The sequence below is a fragment of the Seriola lalandi genome, unplaced genomic scaffold (assembly GCF_002814215.2).
Source record: "Seriola lalandi dorsalis isolate HSWRI2012SDOR001 ecotype SW California unplaced genomic scaffold, Sedor1 jcf7180002054801, whole genome shotgun sequence".
Taxonomy (NCBI): Eukaryota; Metazoa; Chordata; class Actinopteri; order Carangiformes; family Carangidae; genus Seriola; species Seriola lalandi.
In genome coordinates, this window is record NW_019525354.1 from 46,169 (window position 1) to 68,964 (window position 22,796).

Sequence of the window (22,796 nt, forward strand, 5' to 3'; positions counted from 1 at the left end):
CGCTGGACTAGTTAAAACTAGCCTGAACTCAACCAGCAACAACTGCAAAACCCTCCTTATACATTGATGCATCAATGTTAACAATCTTTTAAATAATAATTAATCAAAGTACTTTTACTTTTCTACCTTTTGCTGATATCAGTAATGTGCTTTTACTTAAGTAAGATTTTAAATGCAGTGCTTTTAGTTGTAATAGTAGTATTTCTAAACTGTGGTATTGGTACTTTTACTAAAGTTAACCGTCTCGTTACATCTTCCAGCATTGGCAGCAAATACTGATTTCAGACGAAATGAAGAACTACAGTTTTGTGTTACAATCAGTATTATGTTGCATAATTAATAATCTACCAATCTATATAATGCATGAGAACACAGACTTTATATTTATTATATTTTTCTTACTCAGGGCTGTGCGACATACTCCATTGTACAACCATTATGTCTTCATAAATAAGGAGTTAAATGTATAAGAGGTGGTGAAAAATTTAACTTGCAGTACATAAAAATGTTTCAATGTAATACAGCCTTAGATAGCAGTGCCCAGGTTTTCCGGGAAAAACTTTGCCCCAGTTTTTGTCTCTCATTTATTATCATTACAAAATATTTGACTAAATTAAAACCACCGACTATGTAGTGTTTACACTACAGATTATGGTAGCATGTTTGCCATTACATAAAAAAAAAATAGCATCAACAGCATAAGAACTAGATCAATAATATAGCTGCTATAACTACACCAAATTAATGAAAAATTAGAAAAACATTATATTGATGTCAAATTATTCTCAGTAACAGTTAGGTACAAGATTCTGGTGTCAATTAGAGGTTTATTGACCAGATGATTCTGACAGGTTGGATCTATAGTTCGGGATGCAGCATGTTGGCAGTATCTCGACACACCAGTAGATGGGGATCTACAGTAGTACACCAAACAGCCTAATAAACAGGGTTTTATTGGACAATAACCTGGTCCTCCTATGAAACTGCAAAGTGAACACTGGTCTAAAACATTTGTTTTTTATATGTAGAGTACTTTAGGGTGACAAATTTCAGGATCTTCCTTGGCTCAACCTGAGGTTACCTGACGGCCAACAGGGCACAGCAGCAAAAAGGTGTTGCTTACCTTGATTACAGTGTGTGTTGAAAATTTTATAATTTCCAGAGCAGCAAAATGGTCAAAAGGCATTCATAGCTGTTACTACAGTTTGCTTTTTGTCACTATAACCGTGTTCTTAACCCATGCATTTCAGGATTTCCTTAAATTGACCTAGTTACTTCTCTTTCGATACCTTTGAAGATATGCAATATATAAATTTTCCTTAGTGCCATAATTTCCTTTTCACATTGGAATCAAACTAATAACAGCCCAGTTGAAGAAGAATAAGAAAGGGGTTGTGAGTAAAACAATTGCACATAGTACATGCACTAGGCACTGTGCACCAGGTGCAATCGCTCTCTTCCAACAGATAAAATCTTGGGACTTTGAAATCAAGAGAGCTACTTCTTTCTCCTACTCAGTCTGTGCTTGCATCATTCTTAAAGATGGAAATAAGAGAGATAACTCTTCAACTCTGTTATTTAACCTTAGTTTAACCAGGTCAAGTGCTACTGAGATTAAGAATCATTTTTCAAAGGAGGCATTGCAAAGCACCAACCGCACAAGTTACACAAAGAGTTTCAAACAGGCAATGTAAGATTCAGAGTGCATGTGAGGGAAGAGTGAAAAAACTTATCAGACACGAGCTGTAATTTATTTTGTGGTATTTGATAGCTTCATAACACTTCTAAAGCTGTGAGTATTTCAAAGTCAATGCTTTGATCAATCAAGTGGTCCAACTTTTTTTCCCCATGTGACATGAATGCTGTGTAAGGCTTGAGACAGATATAACCCTTAGGTATTTTGTGACTACTACCATTACCCTCCTAGGACCGTGATGGGCACCGTAAAGCGTCTGCCTACACCGTGACTAAACATAATTAATAAGATGACAGCGTCATTTTCCATTCTGTGATTCGCTCCAGGCTTGGAATGGCTGAACACGGAGGGGCCTCTGTCTTTGAACAAGGAGCTGGCTGGCAAAGTGGTGCTGTTGGACTTTTTCACTTACTGCTGCATCAACTGCATGCACATCCTGCCTGATCTGCACCAGCTCGAGAAGAAACACTCTGTTAAAGGTATGGACTTCAGGAGTTTATCTTGTAAATCAGCAGCCACCATGGCTGATCCTGAGGGAGTTGAGAGACTCCATGTAGGAAGGCTAACAATGCCAAGTCTCACCATTTCTAATTTAATTTAATTAACACAGAGAAGTATGTGAGTTGTGAGGAAATATTCAGTTTTACACCATAATAAACCTGTATGATTTGGAACAGTAGAACAATCCTAACTGTCCTTCTCAAAGACTTCACATCACCAAACAGTCAAAATTATGCAGACGCAAATCTTATAATGAATCATGTGTCAATGATTTAATTAGTTAAATTGGCGTACCTCATGTATGTCCTTTTATTTATTTAGTTGGAAACATTTTGCACGAGCTTAATTCATTTAGTGCATACTGTATGTATTGTAATTTCACCAGATAGCTGCGAAATCTGGGTAAAATTAAACTGTCGTGTGAATTTTAATCCTCCCCATTGTGAATTTCAAATACCCCCCCACCCCACTCCCATGTCAGTGGATTGGCTTTGATCTCTGAAAGACTGTGTCAGATTGAAATTAAGTTACAACACATTTTGCGTCTCATAGTAGAGCTTGCAGACTCTGTTTAATTATGAGAAACTGTGCCCGGTGTCTGTAAACGAAGAAATGATTGGTTCCTGTCCAGTAGTTAAATGTGAGCCAATTAAAAAAAAAAAGTATCTTCCTCTGGTGAGTTACCATTTCGTTTCCCAGCGTATTGAATGGATGGGAAATCAAAAATAAAGCACATAAAGTAGGTAAAACAAAATAATGACTTGTATAAGGTCTGAATGAAGTGATATTCCTCCCCTGCTAAATTATTAAATGTAGAAAGATGCCTCTGCCAGACTGCATTTTTTAAATATATTCATTGAAGTCAGTCTGAAGGTACACTGGGCCTTGCGAGAGGCAGAAGCCTGGCAGGCCTTACTGAGGGAACACAAATCCATTAGTACCTTATTATGTGTAGTGCTGCATCATGGGAAAGTGTAAGTTCACTGGGGCAGAAAAAGTGTCATACATCAACTTGTCCTCTTCTGTTCTATGAGTATGAAGGCTCTTATCTCAGCTGTGAAGAGACAGTGACTAAAAATATTTCCAAGCTGCAGTGTCAGTGAGTACGTTGGCCCCATAATTGTACCCTGCTGCAGCTCACTGTACGCTTCTCTGTATTGCCACTCCATGTAAAAGCACAGTCACATCCGAATGACTCTGGCATCCTGCTGGATCCTTCAAGGGATCATCTGAGGAAGCTTGAAATTCAGTTGTTAGCCAGGCGGGACCCAGAACACACACACTGCAGTGCCACCGCACATTATCATACTTGCCTTATCTTTGGCACTGCTATGGGTACATTCTGTTTGCTGCTCTGGCCAGTGAGGTGTGGGAGCCACCCTGTCCAGTCACTCCCACAGTCCACCCCGCCACCCACCCATCGTCACTACAATCTGTCCTGGTACTATACTGCTTGGCAGAGGCCATGGATGACGAAATTCACTGCAGGCCGTGTTGGGTTTGAAGGTTTGGAATTGTGTGCTTTTACTTCTGTTGAGGAAGTGTCCTGTGGGGTCCATTTATGGAGGACTGAGGGCTTTTATTTGCTTTATAGCCAACTGAAATAGCATGTGATGTTATGAGCCAAAAAAGGCATTATGAAATCTAAATTAAAATATAAGCTTTTCCTGTTTTCTGTGACAAAGTCAAGACAAACTAAATTCGAGTTAATGTATGCATCTTAATTATAGAAAATAAACAGATTTACAACTGTTTCTCTAAATTATGCATTTTTATGAGTTTTTCTCATTTCAAGGTCTTAGTGGTCAGGGGTCCAATTTTAATTTCTATTTTTAATGATTGTAGTTTCTGTACTAGTTTCAGACTGTGCCTCAATCCACTGTTTGGAATATGAACAAATAACATATATATTGGTAGATTTAAAAAAAAAAAAAAAGCACATTGTTGTCCTTTTTATAAAGAATACTCTGTCTTGACTCTCAATCGAGTAAAATGCATACAGAGTGTACAACAGAAACCTTATAAATTAAAGTGTGTCTTTACTTTCAAAGCAGTTGTTGTGAGCTTTCATTGTTTACCAATAAAAAGAATAGTGCATTTTTCTATATGGCTCACAGTGAAAGTGTTTGTTAAAAGGTTAACAGCTACAATAAGCAAATTCTAAATGGAAGTGATAAAAATAAAAACATTTATATATTATATAAATTATATTCTCTAGAAATCCCTTTATCAGCCGTCAAGCTTGGTTCCATGTGAATAAAGTATTGTCTGAATGACAAGTTAGCTGTGACATTTCTGTAGCTCCACCTGGGCTTCTTTTTTTTTTTTTTTTTTAAGTATTGTCAAGTTTTTTTTAATGAAGGAATGACATGGGTGCAAACGTGACTGTTTCAACAGAGAGTCCCACACTGATGGGGAAACAGGAAGGAAACTTATCAAGGTATCTGCTCTGTAAGGCCAGTACTGTCAGAGTGTTAGCACCACAAAAGGGTCTGTTCCAAAAAGGCATCAGAAACATGTATTTTCCACAGATTTAGGCCAGTCAGTTACATAACACTAATGAAATGAGAACCAGTCGCTCTCATTGTCTGTACAATAAGCATAGTGTTAGTGGACTTTGATGACTACTGAGAAATAACCGAGATAATCATTTAAAGCTTCGAGGCACTGAAATATTTCCAGGAACCTCACTGAGAGCTATGTGATATTATGTTTGAAGGGCATTTATCTAAGGAAGATATTTAAAAGGTTTTCAGTTGCAAATCACATGTTTCCCTCACTTCACCCAAGCATCTTAAACAGCTGCTGCATCCGTGTGTGTGTGTGTGTGTGTGTGTGTGTGTGTGTGTGTGTGTGTGTGTGTGTGTGTGTGTGTGTGTGTGTGTGTGTGTGTGTGTGTGTGTGTGTGTGTGTGTGTGTGTGTGCGTGTGTGCGTGCGTGCTTGCGTGTGGTGCTTGTGTCTTGTGTTAACTTGTTATTGATCAGGCTTATGCAAGTTGTTGACAACGTGATTTAGAGAGAAGATTTTACAGAGATATTCGTGGGGACAACTAGATGTTTGAACCATTTCTGTCTTTCATTACCGCCACTGAAACTGGGTGTTTTTGTGAAGGAATAAAGCTCAATAAGCAAAATCATGTCCTGAAAATTATTTAAAAAAAAAAAAAAAAAAAAAAAGGCATTTTTCATTCTGAGCAATGTTAATTCAAACCACTTACTGTTTTGTTATGTTTGGCTGTTCTGATTTTTTTTTTTCTGTCTCTCTATCTATTCAATCTGTTTCTCAGACGGACTGGTTATTGTTGGTGTACACTCTGCCAAATTCCCAAATGAAAAGGTAAGTGGTTTTTATTGCTCATCATTATTTTACCTTTGAGGACGCTTTTCTGGTCATTCTGGGAACACTGGTAAATTTGAATCTGATGCAAGACAATCAACCCGAACCACTTTCTCCCCACGCAGTATTAATCTGTAATGTTACACTGGTATACCAGCATGAGAATCTGATTTTGGCAGCTCAGATAGTAGTTGTCAATTTTTTTGTTTAAGACCAGAAAACATGTTTAAGATCTTCAGAAAGCACTGTCAGCCTGCCCTTTTTTTTTTTTTTTTGCACACAGTAACACATGACGTCAGAAAAAACCTGACACACACACTACTTCCCCTGCTTGTACTTCAAAACTGGAAAAAAGATGGACAAAAAGACTTTAAGGGAACATTTCCATCTAAGATCTGATTCTATTTATTTAAGATAAACATCATTTGAGTATTTTATTTTATTTTTGTGCTCCAGAATAACTGTAGGTATTCTCTGTCATGATGAAATGGTAACAGATTATATCCTTGCTTCTGTGCAGTTCTCAGAGTTCCCATTCCCACAGACTAGCTCTGAAGACAGAGGAACATGCATTCCTTCGTCTTATAAAAGAAATTCCACATTCTTACACAGAATATGAGTGTGTTGATTGGCTTCATTTTAAGGCTCAGACGTTCATTCAAAACATGATGATTTAGGCTAAACTGTAAGTTGTTGAAATGATGTGTTTAATAATTGATAAGTAGATGAACAGAAAAAGGAAACTCCAACTAATATGGTCATCGATTAATCATTTATTACAATTATCAAGCAAAAATGTCAATATTATGATTTTAGAATTACTGTTTTCTCACATTTTATGGATTTAATAATGGAGAACCTCTTTGTCACATTGATTGATTGATTGATTGATTGATTGATTGATTAATTATAAACACAATTTATTAATGAATACTTCACTGGTCCTCTTTGTTTTTCCCCCAACCCTTCAAAGGTCCTCGCCAATGTTCGCAGCGCTGTTCTCCGCTACGACATCTGCCACCCAGTGGTCAACGACGGCGAGGCGCGCCTCTGGCATGAACTGGAGGTGTCCTGCTGGCCCACGCTGGTCCTGCTCGGACCACGTGGCAACCTTCTCTTCTCCCTGGTGGGCGAAGGCCACCATGACAGGATGATGCTTTTTACTGACAGCGCCCTCCGTCACTACAGGGAGCAGGGCCTGCTGAAGCCTCACTCGGTGGGGATCAAGCTGTACAGAGACTCCCTGCCACCCAGCATCCTGTCTTTTCCTGGGAAGGTGGCCATAGACAACAGCAAGAAAACACTGGCCATAGCAGATACTGGGCACCACCGGATTCTGGTGGTGTCCTCTACCGGTCAGCTGTCGCATGTCATAGGAGGTAAGAAGTGGGATACAGGATAGAGATACAGTCTCTTGAGGTTGGCATTAAATCCTCACACCTCCGCCCTATGCTATTTTGAAAGAAGGGACATTAATCTTTGTGATAATGTTCTAATTTAAATGAGTTGTGGATAAAAATGAAATGTTGTTCTTGCTTTGTAAATAATAAGAATTCGTACAACTTACACAACACAAATTTCAGCAATATTGATATATTTAGATTACTCACATGCCTCAACAACCCTCAGAGGAGCCACATGGTTGTCTGTGTTGTCCCCAGACCAGCAGAGAGGTTGGCAGCAGCAGGGACTGGTACACTCTGGGAACTTGGCACTGACCTAAGTGTGGACAAAATGAGGGAGAAAAAAAAGGATTTGTTATATTTTTGTGGGCTGATCTCATCCTTATACATACATATTATTTATATGGGCATAAGAAATTTGGATCAGAAGGTTATGTCTTCCATTTAACAAATTTGTTACATACAGTATAAGCACATTATATTAGATGAACCACAGTCATAAATTTAAGTAATTGATCATTGATCCATTTATAGAAATGAAAGATCACCTGTGCTCCAGTTGTAAATGGGCAAGTACGCCTGTACATATCCTTTGTATAAGTAAAAGTCATCCATCAACTCTTTTTTTTTTTTTTTTTTTTTTTCTAGTAAAAGTTTAAGCAGGGAAGATAAAATTCAACTCTTGTGTCAACTGAAAGATAAAGTAATTTCTCAAATAGAATGTGAGAACAATTAAAGCACCTGTTTCTTCCTTTCACTATTAAAGACTTAGTTCATTCGCTGGGTACCACAGATGTTTAGTTGCATAGAAAACAAATGTTAAATAACTCAACATGTCAAGTCTGAAGACTAATTTCCCCCCAAAACTCATTTATGGCAGCCCAGCAGAGATGATGACAGAGAAAATTTAGAGAGAGACATAAACACTGTCAATTTGTCATTGGAGATACAAGGTATCCATCGTGTGCTGGCATTATGCTTTTCTTGGCAAAAGTTTTCAAAAGGTGGAAATTCTATAAGGAAGGTAATGTAATCCAAATGGCACCATCTTAATGTCCATGGTTTCGTCACATCTGTCGCAGGACCTGAAAGTGGGAGGCACGACGGCGACCTGTCTGAGGCTTCCTTTAACTCCCCTCAGGGTGTGGCCATAAAAGGAGACACGGTATACGTGGCTGACACAGAAAACCACCTGGTCCGAAAGGTAGAATCCACCACTGTCTCTTTAAAATATCTGCATATCTGTTTCTCTCAGTGAATGTCTTTACATTTATGACTGTCTGTTTGTGTTTGCGTGTCTTGGTGTTAGATTGACCTTTTAGAGGGAAGAGTCAGCACTCTAGCTGGCATAGGAGTTCAAGGCACAGACAAAGAGGGTGGGGCCATGGGACCTCAGCAGCCAATCAGCTCTCCTTGGGATGTGACTCTCGGCACCGCCGGTGAGTTTCGTGGCCCAAACCCGGAACTCGAAGGGCAACATTTAACAACATTTTATTGTCTTTCCCCCTTTGCGCCTCACCGCCTAACCCCAAACCTAACCCCTCCCCTCTGTCAGATTGCTTGGCTGTTGTTGGGTCTCGCTGAGTTCAGGCAGATTGAGGTGACAGTGGTGGAAAGAAAACAGGAAGAGGCACATTTCACCCCCCTTGAAGAGATTGTGGTGTGAGTTCTGGTGGGATCACAACTTCAGAGACATTGTTTCCACCTTGCACATTTAGTGCAATTAGAGAAAAATATACACACACACAGATACTACACATCAAAATGTTCTTGAACAAAACAAAATGGCATCACATACACAAATTATGTAGCTTCTAACCTTTAAATGATTCACCTTCAAAACACTTCTGCTTAAAGTGGACGTCCTGAGCTGCAATAGAAAACAAGCTACTTTTAAAAAGCAGCCCTTCATAAGCGATTTTACAGGACAGATTGGAAGCAAGTAGCCATTAACGTCTGAGTTGTTCACTTTTCAGACAGTCTTCCTGAACATGATCGTGAATAGAATAGATATCAGGGATCCACAGAGGTGGATAGACAATTGAAGGGGTAATTATGATATTGGAAGATACTTTCTAAAACTGGGATCTAATTTATGGGGGGTACTCAATAAGCCTCTTTAGCAAATTCCTCATCTACCTCAACTTTCTGATGAGGTCTTTCATATTCTCACAAAGTAATCTAAGACCTCTGCTTCAAGCTCACCTCAGTCCCCCTTAACACCTTGCTTTTATTATTTTGCCTTGGGCATTCAGAGTTCCTTTATTATTGATCTTTTTTTAATATTTGTCACACAGTGATTTTTTTTTATTTTTTAATCTAAGTCGAAAGCTTTTTTAAACCGTATCTTTTAAATCTCTCAGACCTTTTATCTCCAAATGATACAAATGTCTTGTGTTGCCATCAAGCCTCGTTATCAGTGAGCATTCAGACTGCAGACTTAAAATCAGTCAACAAAGAATTGTAGTCATGTACAGAGATGCCATACCGGCAGATCCCTCAGACACACTCATATATACACCTTTCAATCGGTTCTGTCTATTGTTGCTTCATTTGGCAGAATTGTTTTGCTCTCCAGGTAGGCCTGGTATCATTTGTAAATATTGAATTGTATTAATTTCTCTGCGTTCCCCTTAAAACAAGCCATTTTAAGTGAGTTAGTTATTTGTTCAAAATGTATTATGTCAATATATATTACTTACAGTGATAAAGGATTTCAGAAAACATTATTATATATATATATATTATATAGATTATTGTCATCTGTTTTTCTTACAGCTATGATGCATCAGGTTAACATTGTTTACTTTTAGGTGGTTAAGTGCCTCTTCAAGCCGGAGATGTTGCAAGAGCTGGCGGTTGTATGTGAAGTAAACTTTAAGCATGTGTCGTACTGTCTTTGTGACATTCTGTACCAACTTAGAGCAAACAAAAGATGGCGGTTGGACTGGGTTGTTTATCTGCCTGTAGCGAGCACTGTACTCATCAGCAGGTCCTGTTTACATTTTGGAGTTTGATTGATCACAGTCATGTGGTCATTTTTTTTTTGTTTTTTTTTTGCCATTAGCACCATTATTTAGTAGTTGTACCCAGCCTGGAAGCAAGAGGTAATCAGTCTTAGGTTACATTTCCTGCACAGGCTGACGGATGACACAACCTGCTGCTTTGGAACGTCACCACATGGTCTGAGGATGTGGCATCAGACCTTTAACCCCACTAACATTGTCCTTTGAGAGTACATGCAAACATTCATTGCATATTCATGATTTATTCAACATGGGTATGAATAATTAAATTGACCAAATCACAAGGAGGCTGCACCTTTTGAACTCTAAAGTGCTACAGTGTCATCGCTGCTGTTGGTGAGTCCGGTGCCGCAGATGTCAAATGTTCCTGACAGTCGCCCAGATGTGATCAAGAAGGGCAGAGCTATGCGCTGCATTAAAAATACAACTGAGAAGCTGCGTGTCTGTGAGGGTTGTGTGTCCATTATGATGGCAGTGTTGTCTCGAGCTGCGTGCGTCTGAGGTGGCATGTGTGCTTTGTCAGACAGGGTGCTGTCATTTAAACCTGTATAGCTGCATCTGTGAATTATGAATGAATTAATGAATTTTTTATTTCGGTTATAAGAAAATCATATTAGTAACTCCTGGATGATTGAGGCCGACGCACACTTCCTGGTTCTAAACTCACAGTGTGGTTTTTCTTGTGTGTGTGTGTGCGCTTACATATGTGCATTTCATTTGCATGTGTAGGTGGCGTTAAAGATAACGTGCTGTGGATAGCCATGGCAGGGACCCACCAGATCTGGGCTTTGTTCCTAGAAGATGGGACTCTGCCCAAAGGGAGGTGAGAGACTGATACATGACCACCATGGCCACCTGGCAAGAAAAGCCAAGCATAAAAAGAATGAAGAGCAAATGAAGAAATCTTCCCACTCACCCACATAACTTGTTTTATATATGTGTGGCTGGCCCTATCACAGGAAATCAATGAAATGATGTAATAATATGTCCAGGTTAACCACAAACATAAATTTCCAGCCGAGGGGATCTCCAACTTGAGAAATAATCTAAGTTTTGCATCATCAAAGAAGCCATGTCTATGAAGAATGAAAAGATTCCCCACCAATTTGAACTCTACATGTGCAGCAATGCATTTGCAGTGTTTTGTCTTTTATCTTCTATTCAACAACATAAACAGTGAGTCCAAGGCGGGGACATGCGTGCGATGGGCAGGCAGCGGCAACGAGGAGAACCGAAACAACGCCTACCCACACAAGGCCGGCTTTGCTCAGCCTTCAGGTCTGGCTTTAGCCCCGGAGGAGCCGTGGAGATGCCTGTACGTGGCCGATAGTGAGAGCAGCACCATCCGCACGCTCGCACTGAAGGATGGAGGCGTCAAACTGCTGGTCGGCGGAGAGAGAGATCCAATGGTGGGTGTACAACAGTTGATGGATAGGTGTCTAGGTGATGGATGAATTTATTACTCTATGGATGGATTTTTTTTTTTTTTTTTTTACTACATACCTTTTAATTCATTTCTTTACATTAGGATGGTCAAGTGGTTTATAAAAATTACTTTTGAAAAAAACAGCCACAGAGCAAAGGGGGATCCCATGTGGCTTTAAGTGAGCTTCCATCTTTGTTTAATTTAAGTGGGTTCATAAATTCTCTCATCCTTAGTAAATGTGGGGTTATTTTTTTGTCCATTTTAGTGTTGTTTTTATTAATAGTAAAGGCAATACAATGAACAGTAGTTTGAACAGAAGTTGGAGGAAATTAAAAGTCCGTTCCCAAAGCAGATTTGAAAAACCTTCAATTTCCAGACACAGAAAACAATCGCACACTACTTCAGACTCTTGGACATGACAAGTTTTCGAGGCCATTTCTCTATAGATAGAAAATATTGATTTAAAAAGAAATATGCCATAAATAAACACAGCCTCCCTTGTTTGTTGCTGATGCAAAGTCTGAAAAACAATTTTTGGTAGTACTTTCATGTCCGCACAGCCGCTATGCTGGGGTTTTATTCCTGCTACTTTGGTGTATTTTTGGAAAGTCCCGAGAGCTCTAAAGCTTGTAGTCACCCATGAGAATAGAGAGTAATTAACTAGCGAGTCATATACAGTTTATTCAACATGGCGGTGAGCCAGCAAAAAACATTAATATGCTCTATGGTCTACTGCCTGTAGACATTTTAGCCATTTAATTGAGACAATGAAACATTAAACCTTAAACGGGATTAAAGCTTTTACGAGTTAATGCGCATCTGATGTCTGAACTTTTAACGGTACTACATTCGCACACTCGACAAATTTTTGTAGTTGCACCTCGGTTGTAGGACGGACTCAACAAACAAGATGTAACGTGTTGATTAGTGAGCTTTAGAGGTTCTGGTAGGCGGATGTTGCTACCCTTTGACAGCGGCAGGCTAGCTGTTTCCCCCTGCTTCGAGTCTTTTTTGCCGAGTTAAGCTACCTGGCCGCTGGCTACAGCTTCATATTCCACCAACACTCATGAGAGTTGTTTTGATCTCTTCATCTAACATTTGACAAGAAAGCAAATGAGCCTATTTCCCAAAATGTCAAGCTATTCCTGTAAGCCCTTTGATTTATTTTTTCTCATCACAGTTTTTTTGTTTAAAGCCTATATGCATTTTAAAATGCCTGTATTTTTCAAAGTAAAATCTCAAAGTGAGAAAATCAGGAACAGAAGGCATCTGTGTTTCCCATAGTTCCACCAAAAGCATTTTTTTCCTTTCCCTTCTTCAGCCTTAGTTTGAGCGCTTCCATTGAACTATAGAGAGATTTTACATTTCTGCTGCGTCACAGTCAGGAACAGAGGGCACACTCCTGCAGTGAAGGTGAACACCTGAGCGCATGTAAAACCCACTGGTGTTTGGAACAAACTCCACTGATGCAGAAACAGATTTTTTCCCAAAGATTAGTTTCTATTGTAGCCGCCATTGTCGAGTGAATGCAGCAACTGTGGAGAGGGAGTGGGCCGCAGAGAATCATGAGACTTTTGTTTATTGATTTTAGTGATACAGCGTGAAAAGCTATTTATTTCAATTCAGCCCAAGTTCTCACCAACTGGTTGTTGATTGGCTGTAATTGTAATTTGTCTGTTTGGGATCAGGTTAGCCTGAAACAATCTGTTGCACTAAAAATCTGTTTTCACTCGCTTATTATCATTTGCAGAAAAAAAAAATTTCTATGAGGAATCACCTTTTAAAAACAATTTCTTTCACATAATTTGAAAATGTTCCCCTTTGTGATATTTTAATGACATTTATCATTATTTTACTTTTCTGCAAAAGAATGACTCATCCAACTATTTTTGTCACAGTAGCTATGGCAATTTAAAGATATTGTCTTCTTCCTGGTGTTTCTTACAAATGTGGCCTAATATTTCTTGTAACTGTTCTTGTATGAATTATTCAGAAACCCCCAAGATAATGAAGCCAACTTTGCTTTCATGTTTTCATTCCAAGTATTCCTCTCATAGAAACTCATCGTTTATAGTGTATAGAAAAGGCTTCATCATGTATTTTAAAATGAAAGTCCTTTATCTTGGTAAAATTACTCCCTTTCTTTTCAAATATGAACATGTCTTAAGTTTGGTTATAGGCGGTTCACAAGTTTAGATTGGTTGTCCTGTACTTTGACCCACGTTGAGCTTAAACATGGGTCACAAGTTGCAGCTCGGGCTTTTGTATGTTTTTATATCTTTCATTTGATCTCATCTGAACGTTTTATCCTCTTTGAACCAGAACCTCTTTGCTTTCGGGGATTTAGACGGGAAAGGGGTGGACGCCAAGCTGCAGCATCCTCTCGGTGTTTCCTGGGCTCCTGAACAAAGCCTGCTCTATGTGGCTGACTCCTACAACCACAAGGTAAGTGTTGCATGTCACAAGGCTGTTGTTCAAAGCTGTATTGTGCTCACAATTGATACTTCTGTCGTCATAACAGGTTCCTTTAAGTCGATGAGTGGCTACACAAAGCTTGTCTCTCCTTTTGATCTTATACCATACAGGGAACATAAAGGGCTTGACCTTTTTCTTTTTTATTTAATAACCTTGGTTTTGTTTTTTTGTTTGATGGTGTCTATTTGCCTGTGTGATTCAGATCAAGGTGGTGGATCCAAAGACAAAGCAGTGTAGCACATTAGCAGGGACAGGAGAGGCTGGAGATAGTCTGGGTCCTGAATTTAACAAATCCTGCTTCAACGAACCTGGAGGGATCTGTGTCGGCGACAACGGGAAGCTTCTTTATGTGGCAGATACCAACAACCACCAAGTGAAAATGCTGGACCTCGACTCCAAGACTGTCTCACTGGTTAGACCTGTGTGTGTGTGTGTGTGTGTGTGTGTGTGTGTGTGTGTGTGTGTGTGTGTGTGTGTGTGTGTGTGTGTGTGTGAGAAAATCTTGCTTCCAACCTTGAGAAAGTAGGCCACTTAACATTTTGTCCACGTGTGTGTAATTAATCTGCCCTGAAACTCTTCTTGTACTAGAAGAGTTTGAATAAAAGGTTACAAAGAAAGGACACTGTAAGTCTCAACAGCTTTCTCCTTGCTCCTCTTTAATGTAAACACCCACATTTCTCTCCTCTCCAGTTCCCTATATCCATGGACTGCACAGACTCAGTACCCACAAAGCCTTCGGCTCCTGCCAAAGCCCCCACGCTGCCTAAATCAGCTGTCAGGAAAGCAATGCCACCAGTAGCAGCGTCTGCGGGCCAGACTCTCATCCTGTCACTCACACTGTCCCTTCCAGAAGGAAGCAAACTCACTGAAGAAGCTCCCAGCTGCTGGGCTCTGTCAGCTGAGGGTGAGACAAAGTTCAGTCATTGTTGCAAATGTTACGTTTGAAAACGTTTTTGTTCAGGTTCATCCTAGAGGTACATTTGACTTCATACACGTGAAAGGCATCGCGAGTGTCAGCTACGCCTCACGCTGTTACTGCTACATTTCCCGTTGTCGTTTTCCGTTTAAACTGATCTCATTGGCAATTGGTAATCATTGGTAATTGTTTTTTTTAAATAACATGTCTTTGATTTCATACGAGGGAAATCAAGCCGCTGACTGCTAATTTTACTGGCTAAAATAAGCGTCTCGGCATATTCTATTGTAGCTAGCTAAGTTAGCTAGTTATAAATCATTAGCTCCACGAGTTGGTTGAAAACTAACAGCTAACTCATTTTGAGACAAGAACTCTGCGTTATGGCTACGTACATGACATCATGCTAAAACATTGAGGCTATCCGTGCAGAAGGCATGGAAATAAAGGAGACCATTGTTTTTATGTTGCAATGCAAAGCTTAGCTCTAGTATTACCGACAGAACAGTATGACAACGGAAAATGTATAAGATAGGCAGACATGCTAATTTTTGTAGCTTATGTTAGGTAAAAAAAAAGGAAAAAAAGAATCACTTTTGCTACAGCCCCCATGCACATCACTTCAACATGTGGACAAACCCAGAGCTAGACAGAGCTGCTGTGCTTCTCTGGGTTGCTAGGCAATGATTGGACAGTCACTGTTCCCGAGGACGGCTTTGTTAACAGTTCATTCTGAAAAGACAGCAGTATTTGACAAATACCTGCTGGAAAAAGTTTATTGAAGAAAAGTGGAGGGGATTTAAGTAAGAGGACAGTCGAGGAAGTAACAGACAAATCCCGTTTCCACACTTCAGAAGTTGGCCACTCTTGTGGAAATGCATTTGTCTCTGCAGTTGCCAAAACTCATGCTAAGCAAGGCATGTTTAAACCATATCGCTATTATTTTCACTAATTTTCCCTCCAAAAAAGAAAAAAAGGTTTTAATTGTCTGCTTTGTTGAAATTATTTCTCCCTGTGAACCTGTGAGGGAGTCAGAGTTGCGACCCAAGCTTGTTCTCTATGTTTATAATGACCCTATTCTGGATGTGAGCCACTCAACCTCTCCTACTATGCTTTATTTAGGTCTGTGATCCATGATTCTGTCAAAAAAAATGGAAGTGAATGATGCTTAACCTTCATGTCCTTCTCACTGTACAACAAGCAGATCCTCACTCTGCCGGCCCACACCTGAGATTTTTAGTTCTCTGTTGAGGGATGGAAAAACACATAATTCAGCGTCTCTTTTAAAGCACCAGTGACCTTATACATGGCATGCAAGATTTTAATATATGATTTTTACTGCTACATACTATAGGAAGGCTTTCTCCAGTGTTCTCAGTTTGTAATCAGCAGTAGTCTGACCCTAGGATCAAGTGTGAAGTGATTTGAGATATCATGTTAGTGATGGTTGATGGTCTGTTCATTAGGTTTGGAACAAAAGTGTTTCCATCATTCTGAGCGATGCAGCATGCAGTCAGCGATACCAGCAGGCTATTTTTAGAACGTTCGATAAGACGACATGCCTTGGTTCACATAATTAGCTACCAGGCTATGTTACGTGATCCTCCGCTGTCCGATTATACCCAGTCTAGACTTATGCCGATCAGATCAGTGCAGAGGCAGGAATTTTAATGGATCAAGTTAGAAGTGCACGCCAGATCTAAATTGTTTTTTAGTGGCTTTTTTAGAAATGGCTTCCCTGGGATTTCACGTTAGGCACCAGCTTCATTAATCACCACTGGCATGGATTTGACGGTCTCCCTGGCATAATAATATTTTCTCACAGTTGAAGCTCGAGCCATTTCTTTTCCACTTTGATTTATCTTTCAGTGCTCACGTCTCTTTAGATGAGTATTTGTTTCTAAAAATATCTCCTTTGTTTCAGAAAATTCATGTCCTCGCTCTTACTTCATCTGATTCAGTGAGGTTACGTGGTTTTGTGGTAATATATTAGCGGACTCCATTTAGCAGTTCTGTGCATTGCTCAGGCTCGAGCCAGTCAAGTTCACAGGGTGCACATTGTTGCGCTCAACAATAAATTTAGATGTCAGCCAGACATTTTCATACAAACAGTCTTTTGGAAGGCTGTGAATGAACTGGTTCTTGCTTTTTGTGAATCACCTCCTTGCAAGAATATTAGTATTATTTACCGTTGGTGTCCAGGCAAGGCATTTACTTGTTTCTGTATTAACCAGAGTAATTCAGACTATTGATTTTTTTTTTCTATTTCCTGTTTTTCACAGGTAACGAGTGGCTGCTTGACAATAAGGTGGTTACCGGTGACATTTTGGATCTGTCGAAGCCCCTCTCCATCTCAACCAAACTTCCAGCTGTTGTGAAGGAACCAAACAGCAATCCGAGCCTCACTTTGGGGGTATGGGTGTACTACTGTACGAAAGCAGGTAACACCTGTACGATGAGAGCAGCTGCCTTCACTCAGCCTCTTCAAATAAGTGCCAATCAAGGTGGGAAAGAGATCACTGTGGCGCTGACTCATGCCTTCTGAAACCGCTTACTCGTCTTTGTCAAAACAGCCTAAGAATTCACACTTTGTGCTGTTGCGATGTCAGTTTAACTTCGGGTCTCTTGTTCATAGTTCTGGAAGAAGGAAAGAAAACAGATTGTTTCTGAAGGGGCTGTCAACTTTTGACAAAAATGCATTTCACACAAACCTGATTTTCAGTAGAATTTCATTTCAAACTACTCAGAAGCCGTCTCTACAGAACATAATGCATCAGTGCTGTAATGTCCTTGACCATGCGTGACATTTATTGATAGGAATGCAAACAGATACATCCACAGGCATCTTATAAAGGTGGTACAGCAAACACAGCAGCAGCCTAAAGATCTATATAGTAATATATATATATACAAAGTCCCAAGGACAGGTTGTACCAGCTAAATGTAAGAAAACTGTCTCCTTTAGAAATTGCTGTTTTATAGATGAAAAAGTTCACCTCAAAGACACTTTCTTGTACTAAATGTACACTGAAAATAAAAGCAACTCTGCAGATTTAATGAGAAACTAAGAAATTATGATGATCTAACTGGCAGCTGGTGATGATGGTGTCAGTGATGGACAGACCAATACCCAGGGTTTCTGTCTTTTAACACTCTGGAGGATTTAAAGCTCTTTCAGATATTAAAAGTAAAAGCCGAAGCCTCCGATTAGCCTCACGTTTTCACCTGAACCAGCAGATGTGAATTTCAAAGACACAAAAAAAATTATTGGAAGCTTTCTGTTTGTGTTTGAAACCATTTCTCTCAAGAATTGTTAAAGACCTTTTTTTCTTTCAGTCCCAGGAGTAATTATATAGTAGGAATAAAAAAAAAGAAAAAAAAAAGAGAGAGAGACATTTTATTGGAGCTGATATTTGATTCAGAGTTGGAGAAAGACGTTTTGTTCTGCCTTTGCTCGCCCAAGCATTTCTTTTGAATGCTAATAACGAGTTACGGCCATTTATCTATGCAGAGACTCGCATTTTTTATTATCATTAATATATTAAAGATGTCCAGCAACAGAGTATTAATTCACATCTTTACTTCATGCTTTTTTTTTTAATAATATATTTCAGTGTTTATGTGTGCGGTTTCTTTAGTTTACAGCCACCCATCTTTAACGGTGGCTTCAGGCGCCTCAATCAATCTTTCATAAATATTTGTCTACATATGAGTATGAGTACCCTTATGTTGTTTACAGAGTTCATAGTCTCTTAAAGGTTGCACTCATAGCTTAAAGCTTTGTTCTGTGTATGCGCTCTCTGTATGGCTGAACATTCATTCACTCAACATTCATTATGTTTATTCAGGACACAAGGAGCCCTTTTGATTCAGATCATAAAATGTAGCTGTTGTGTAAGTGATGAATAAAGTGCCTGTGCCTTTTGATAACCGACCTCTTGAACTGATAACGGCGAATGACTACTGCTTGCTATGCGCACGGAGGGATATTGTATTAAGAAAGTCTTATTAAAATCTCTCTATCAAGCATCATCACTCCTCTACAAAGGGAACATAATATGAAATAGATTCTCTAATGATGAGACACTGTAATACGTTGTGTATTTTGTTGTGTAATATTATATGATAATATGGAAGTTGTTATTGTCATTTTCCCTTATTGGTTTTCAAAGTTATGAGCTGTCGTCAGAACTGGGCCGGAGAGTGTTTTGATGATCATCGCTGTCATCATGTCTTATAACGTAATTGTGCTTGTCAGACTGTTTTTATTTGGTTTGGATCGCTTGGCCCAAGTGCCTTGGAAACGCGGCGTTACTGTATGAATGGTGTGGACCGATGACACTTTGACTGTATCAGAAGCAATAACAACATATTTGTGTTTTATTCCCACATTTTTTTTTCTTTTTCTTTTTCCAATGAACAGCAAATGTCTTGCCAGTGTGTCTTCTCTGCTCTGTGCTCCCTCTGGCATCTTTTTTAATGAGCAGTAATGAGCTTGAGTGGCGGCCGGTGGGCATTAAGTTCCTGATTGTGTTTTCTAGCTCTCACTTGTTTTCTTCTTACTGTAACGCCTTTTCAGGCACATATTGGCATGCTTTTGTCTTCAAGGGTACCTAGTTAATCCATCTTCTTTTAAATGCTGCACTTTAAAGATTCAGCAAAGCAAGAAAAAAAACTAATAAAACATTTTATATATTCTGGTTTGTATGTCTGCAGTGAGAAGAAGGTGGGGTTTCACACAAAGAGCTTTTCTTTAAAATTCTTCTCATCAATCTCATATTCCTCTTTACATATTTCCAGCCTTTATGATTCAGGTCACTTCGCAGAACTACAATTAATGCATTAATAAATTGAAAGACTAAAGCTCCGCTATGTGAGATATTATCAAAAGCTTCACTAATGAGCTTGCTCCCTCATAAATCTGTTACAGAGCCAGGTTATGTGTGAGCTGACCTCAGATGACAGACTTCCTGTTCACAACATGCAGTAAATCCCTCCCATTTGTCTCACTCTCGGGCCAAGAAATAGTGTAAATGTCTCAATTGCAAACAATAGTTTAAGATTTGGCCCAAGCAGCATGTAAAATATCACAGTAAAACACAAAAACACACAAATAGTCACACACTAGGAGGTGGCATCACGGATCTGTCAACGCACCTTTGATGATAAAGGACAATACACTTATTTTATGGTACAATACACCTAAAAGATAAAGCTGGTGCTGCCCTATATTTTTCCCTTGAAAAGACCAAAACCAGCATTGTGTTATAGTCCATCTCTCAATGCTGCCTGACTTCACTTCACCCTGTCTGTGACACTCGGCCCCAAATCCAGTCCTGTCTACTGAAGACACGCATCTTTAAAAACATGTAACAAATATACAGTTTTATTTATATAAAAAAGCTGTTATATGTGATTATTTTCCAAAGCAGTTGGTTTTAAGCGGATGTTACTTAAACAGGAGTTAAACTGTGCATTTGTTGGAGCTAACAGGATGGTTATATGTGATTGCCTTAAAGATAAACTACAATCCCCATGTTGTGTGTATATATATATATATATATATATATATATATATATATATATACCGCAAATATGGAAGTCTAAAAAAGATAACACAAATATATTTTTAGTGTCCAAATATAACTATAAAGAATAACAGATGAGGTTATGTAAATGCCATTAGACACAGCAGAATGACCCGGAGAAACACAGAGGCTACACTATCATGTAGAACAGGATCAGCCATTGACAATCAAGGAAGTCACTATAAAGATTTACATCCCATATCAGTGCGGTCATAAATTATAGCACAACATATTTCAAACTCATCATTAAAGCCCTTCGACTGTGAGGAGTCCAGGTTAAGTTATCATGTGGATAAATTTTGAAACATTATTAAACACATGAAAAATGTTTATCATTATGTATGAGAGGATGAATGTGGCAACGAATGAGATACTTACTTTAAAAAAAAAAAAAAAAAAAAATCATAATGAAGAGGAAGGACAGAGCAGAAGAGGAGATATGACTCGCTCTCCCTTCTCCTCCACCACCTCTCTCCCTCCACTTTTGTACCGCTGCCTTCTGCCTTATCCGTTCATCCCCCCCTCGGCCACTTCCCTCGCCGTCGCCCTGACAGCATCATTAACCCCCATGTGATTCTGGCTGCTGGGGGCTACGCATACACACACACACATGTACGCACATACATCAACACAGGAAGTATACCAACACATTTACAGTCATAAAATACTGAAAGTTTTTTCACAATCACAAGTCAGGTGGTGTCACCGGGAGCTGGGCAGTGGCACAACTTCCTTTGGCTGCTATGTGACGGCCTATATGGTGATATAACATGTTCAACCAAATATTAATTTAAAAGTAGGCAAATCCCTCAAGTAAGCCAAGAGGATTTTTGAATCTGAGTGATTAGATAAGAGTCTCCACAAGCACACAGCTCCTTTCAGCAGCACAAAAAAAGGCTTTTAAAAGCTTTCTCGAGGGCTTGTAAATCCTGCGCCTCTTATGACACTCATATGATGCATGAAGCTGACACTGGTTAATTGTTAGCGACCTCTCTAAATTAATTGCTCATTCAAGATGACTGGTTTAATTGTGACTGAAGTTATGAAATGATTTTGGCGGGGTTGTTTGGCTGAAAGATGAAAACCATAAGAAGGTTTAGTGAGGGAGAAAGTCACAGTTTTGTTTTTTTTTTGCACGCTTTTAGTTGCAAAAACATTTATTGTCTCGTCACTCTGGCTGAGTGGGCTCCATTAAGATCATGTCACTGTTAAGTTAAATATATTATTTCCATATTTTTAGTCCGTGTGACAGCGCAAGGAGGAATGCTAACTGAAAATTAGTTATGTGTCACCTGAACACATCATACCAGTTTGTCTCCTTTTGCTGCTCACCGTCATTCCCTCCTCCGCTGAGAGGCTCAAGCCCAAGACACCGCTTCAGAATCAACTTTGACCTTTGACCCGTGTCGGTGTTGGCACTTTAAGGTCAAGCTGCTAGGTCAAGTTGAACCTGCTATACTTCCCTTTATTCCAGCATAGAAATCCTGCATGATGGATATGTGGGAGGTAGCTGCTGCTCAGTGGTCAAGAGCACTTTGGTCAGCTTATTCATGTGAAAGTGAGGGATCAACTGCACCAAAAAATATGGAAAGTTGAATTACCACAAAAAAGTGTAAACGCTATAAATGTAGCCTTTAAAGAGACACCAGCAAAGTTCAAAAGCTTTCTGAAGAGTTTGAGGACATTGTTTCTTTTTTAAAAATGAAATTTGGTCAACATCCTAAAGGGTCACTTCACCCAAATCATGTCTAAATTTATTTTTAAGACATCTTTCTCTGAGATTTCTGCAGCAGAGTGAAGGTGAATAGGAATTTAATTTGAGATGCTCACAGCACTTAGACAGACACTTTAAATATTCAGCAGCAGCACCACATCTGTCCATGTTACTCTGGATGATTATTCCACACTCGGTGAGTAGAAAAGGCAGGTGTCTCAAAAACCTGCACGGGCACATTAATACCAGAACTCGCAATCAACGTGTCTAGGTAGCACTAGATGTAACAATGGCCAGGATTTTTGGAAATACTGTGAGTGCAAATCCTCCCACAGCAGAGAAAGCTTTCTAGATTGATTTCCTGCAGACTCTCACACCTAATCGTTTTAGATGAGAGTTTTTCCTTGACCTGTTCACAGGGAAACTCTGCATTGGGTGTTTGTTTCCTGGTGCTGCTAGTGTGAATTTTTAAGTGCTCTTCCGGCTGCCATTGGTTGTTATGACAGGTGTCTCTTGTTGACTAATCAGTCTAATTCTTATGTTTTACCACCACCTCCTTGTGGCCTGATGTCCGTCTGACAAGCAGCGTGCTAAGAAAGGACCCAGCCTGAAACATCCCGTGCATTGAATAATGTTTTCTGCGTAAATCACAGTGCCCAGTCTTTTCACTTTATCTTCTAAATGCCTTGAACTTCCAGCTATTTGAATGTTTGGTTG

The 22,796-nt window shown here is 39.4% G+C and overlaps 1 protein-coding gene across 1 annotated transcript in view; it reads left to right on the forward strand.

Moving 5' to 3' along the window:
• nhlrc2 (NHL repeat containing 2) overlaps positions 1 to 19,473 on the forward strand; it is a 19,862-nt gene extending 389 nt beyond the window's left edge. The window contains exons 2-12 of the mRNA XM_023426052.2: positions 2,023 to 2,175; positions 5,485 to 5,534; positions 6,508 to 6,913; positions 8,020 to 8,141; positions 8,247 to 8,376; positions 10,693 to 10,786; positions 11,141 to 11,372; positions 13,712 to 13,834; positions 14,067 to 14,276; positions 14,555 to 14,768; positions 17,060 to 19,473. Coding sequence (XP_023281820.1) covers positions 2,023 to 2,175; positions 5,485 to 5,534; positions 6,508 to 6,913; positions 8,020 to 8,141; positions 8,247 to 8,376; positions 10,693 to 10,786; positions 11,141 to 11,372; positions 13,712 to 13,834; positions 14,067 to 14,276; positions 14,555 to 14,768; positions 17,060 to 17,322 — 1,997 coding nt within the window. The 3' untranslated portion in view covers positions 17,323 to 19,473. The remainder of the gene's footprint in view (positions 1 to 2,022; positions 2,176 to 5,484; positions 5,535 to 6,507; positions 6,914 to 8,019; positions 8,142 to 8,246; positions 8,377 to 10,692; positions 10,787 to 11,140; positions 11,373 to 13,711; positions 13,835 to 14,066; positions 14,277 to 14,554; positions 14,769 to 17,059) is intronic.
• Positions 19,474 to 22,796: the final 3,323 nt, after the last annotated feature.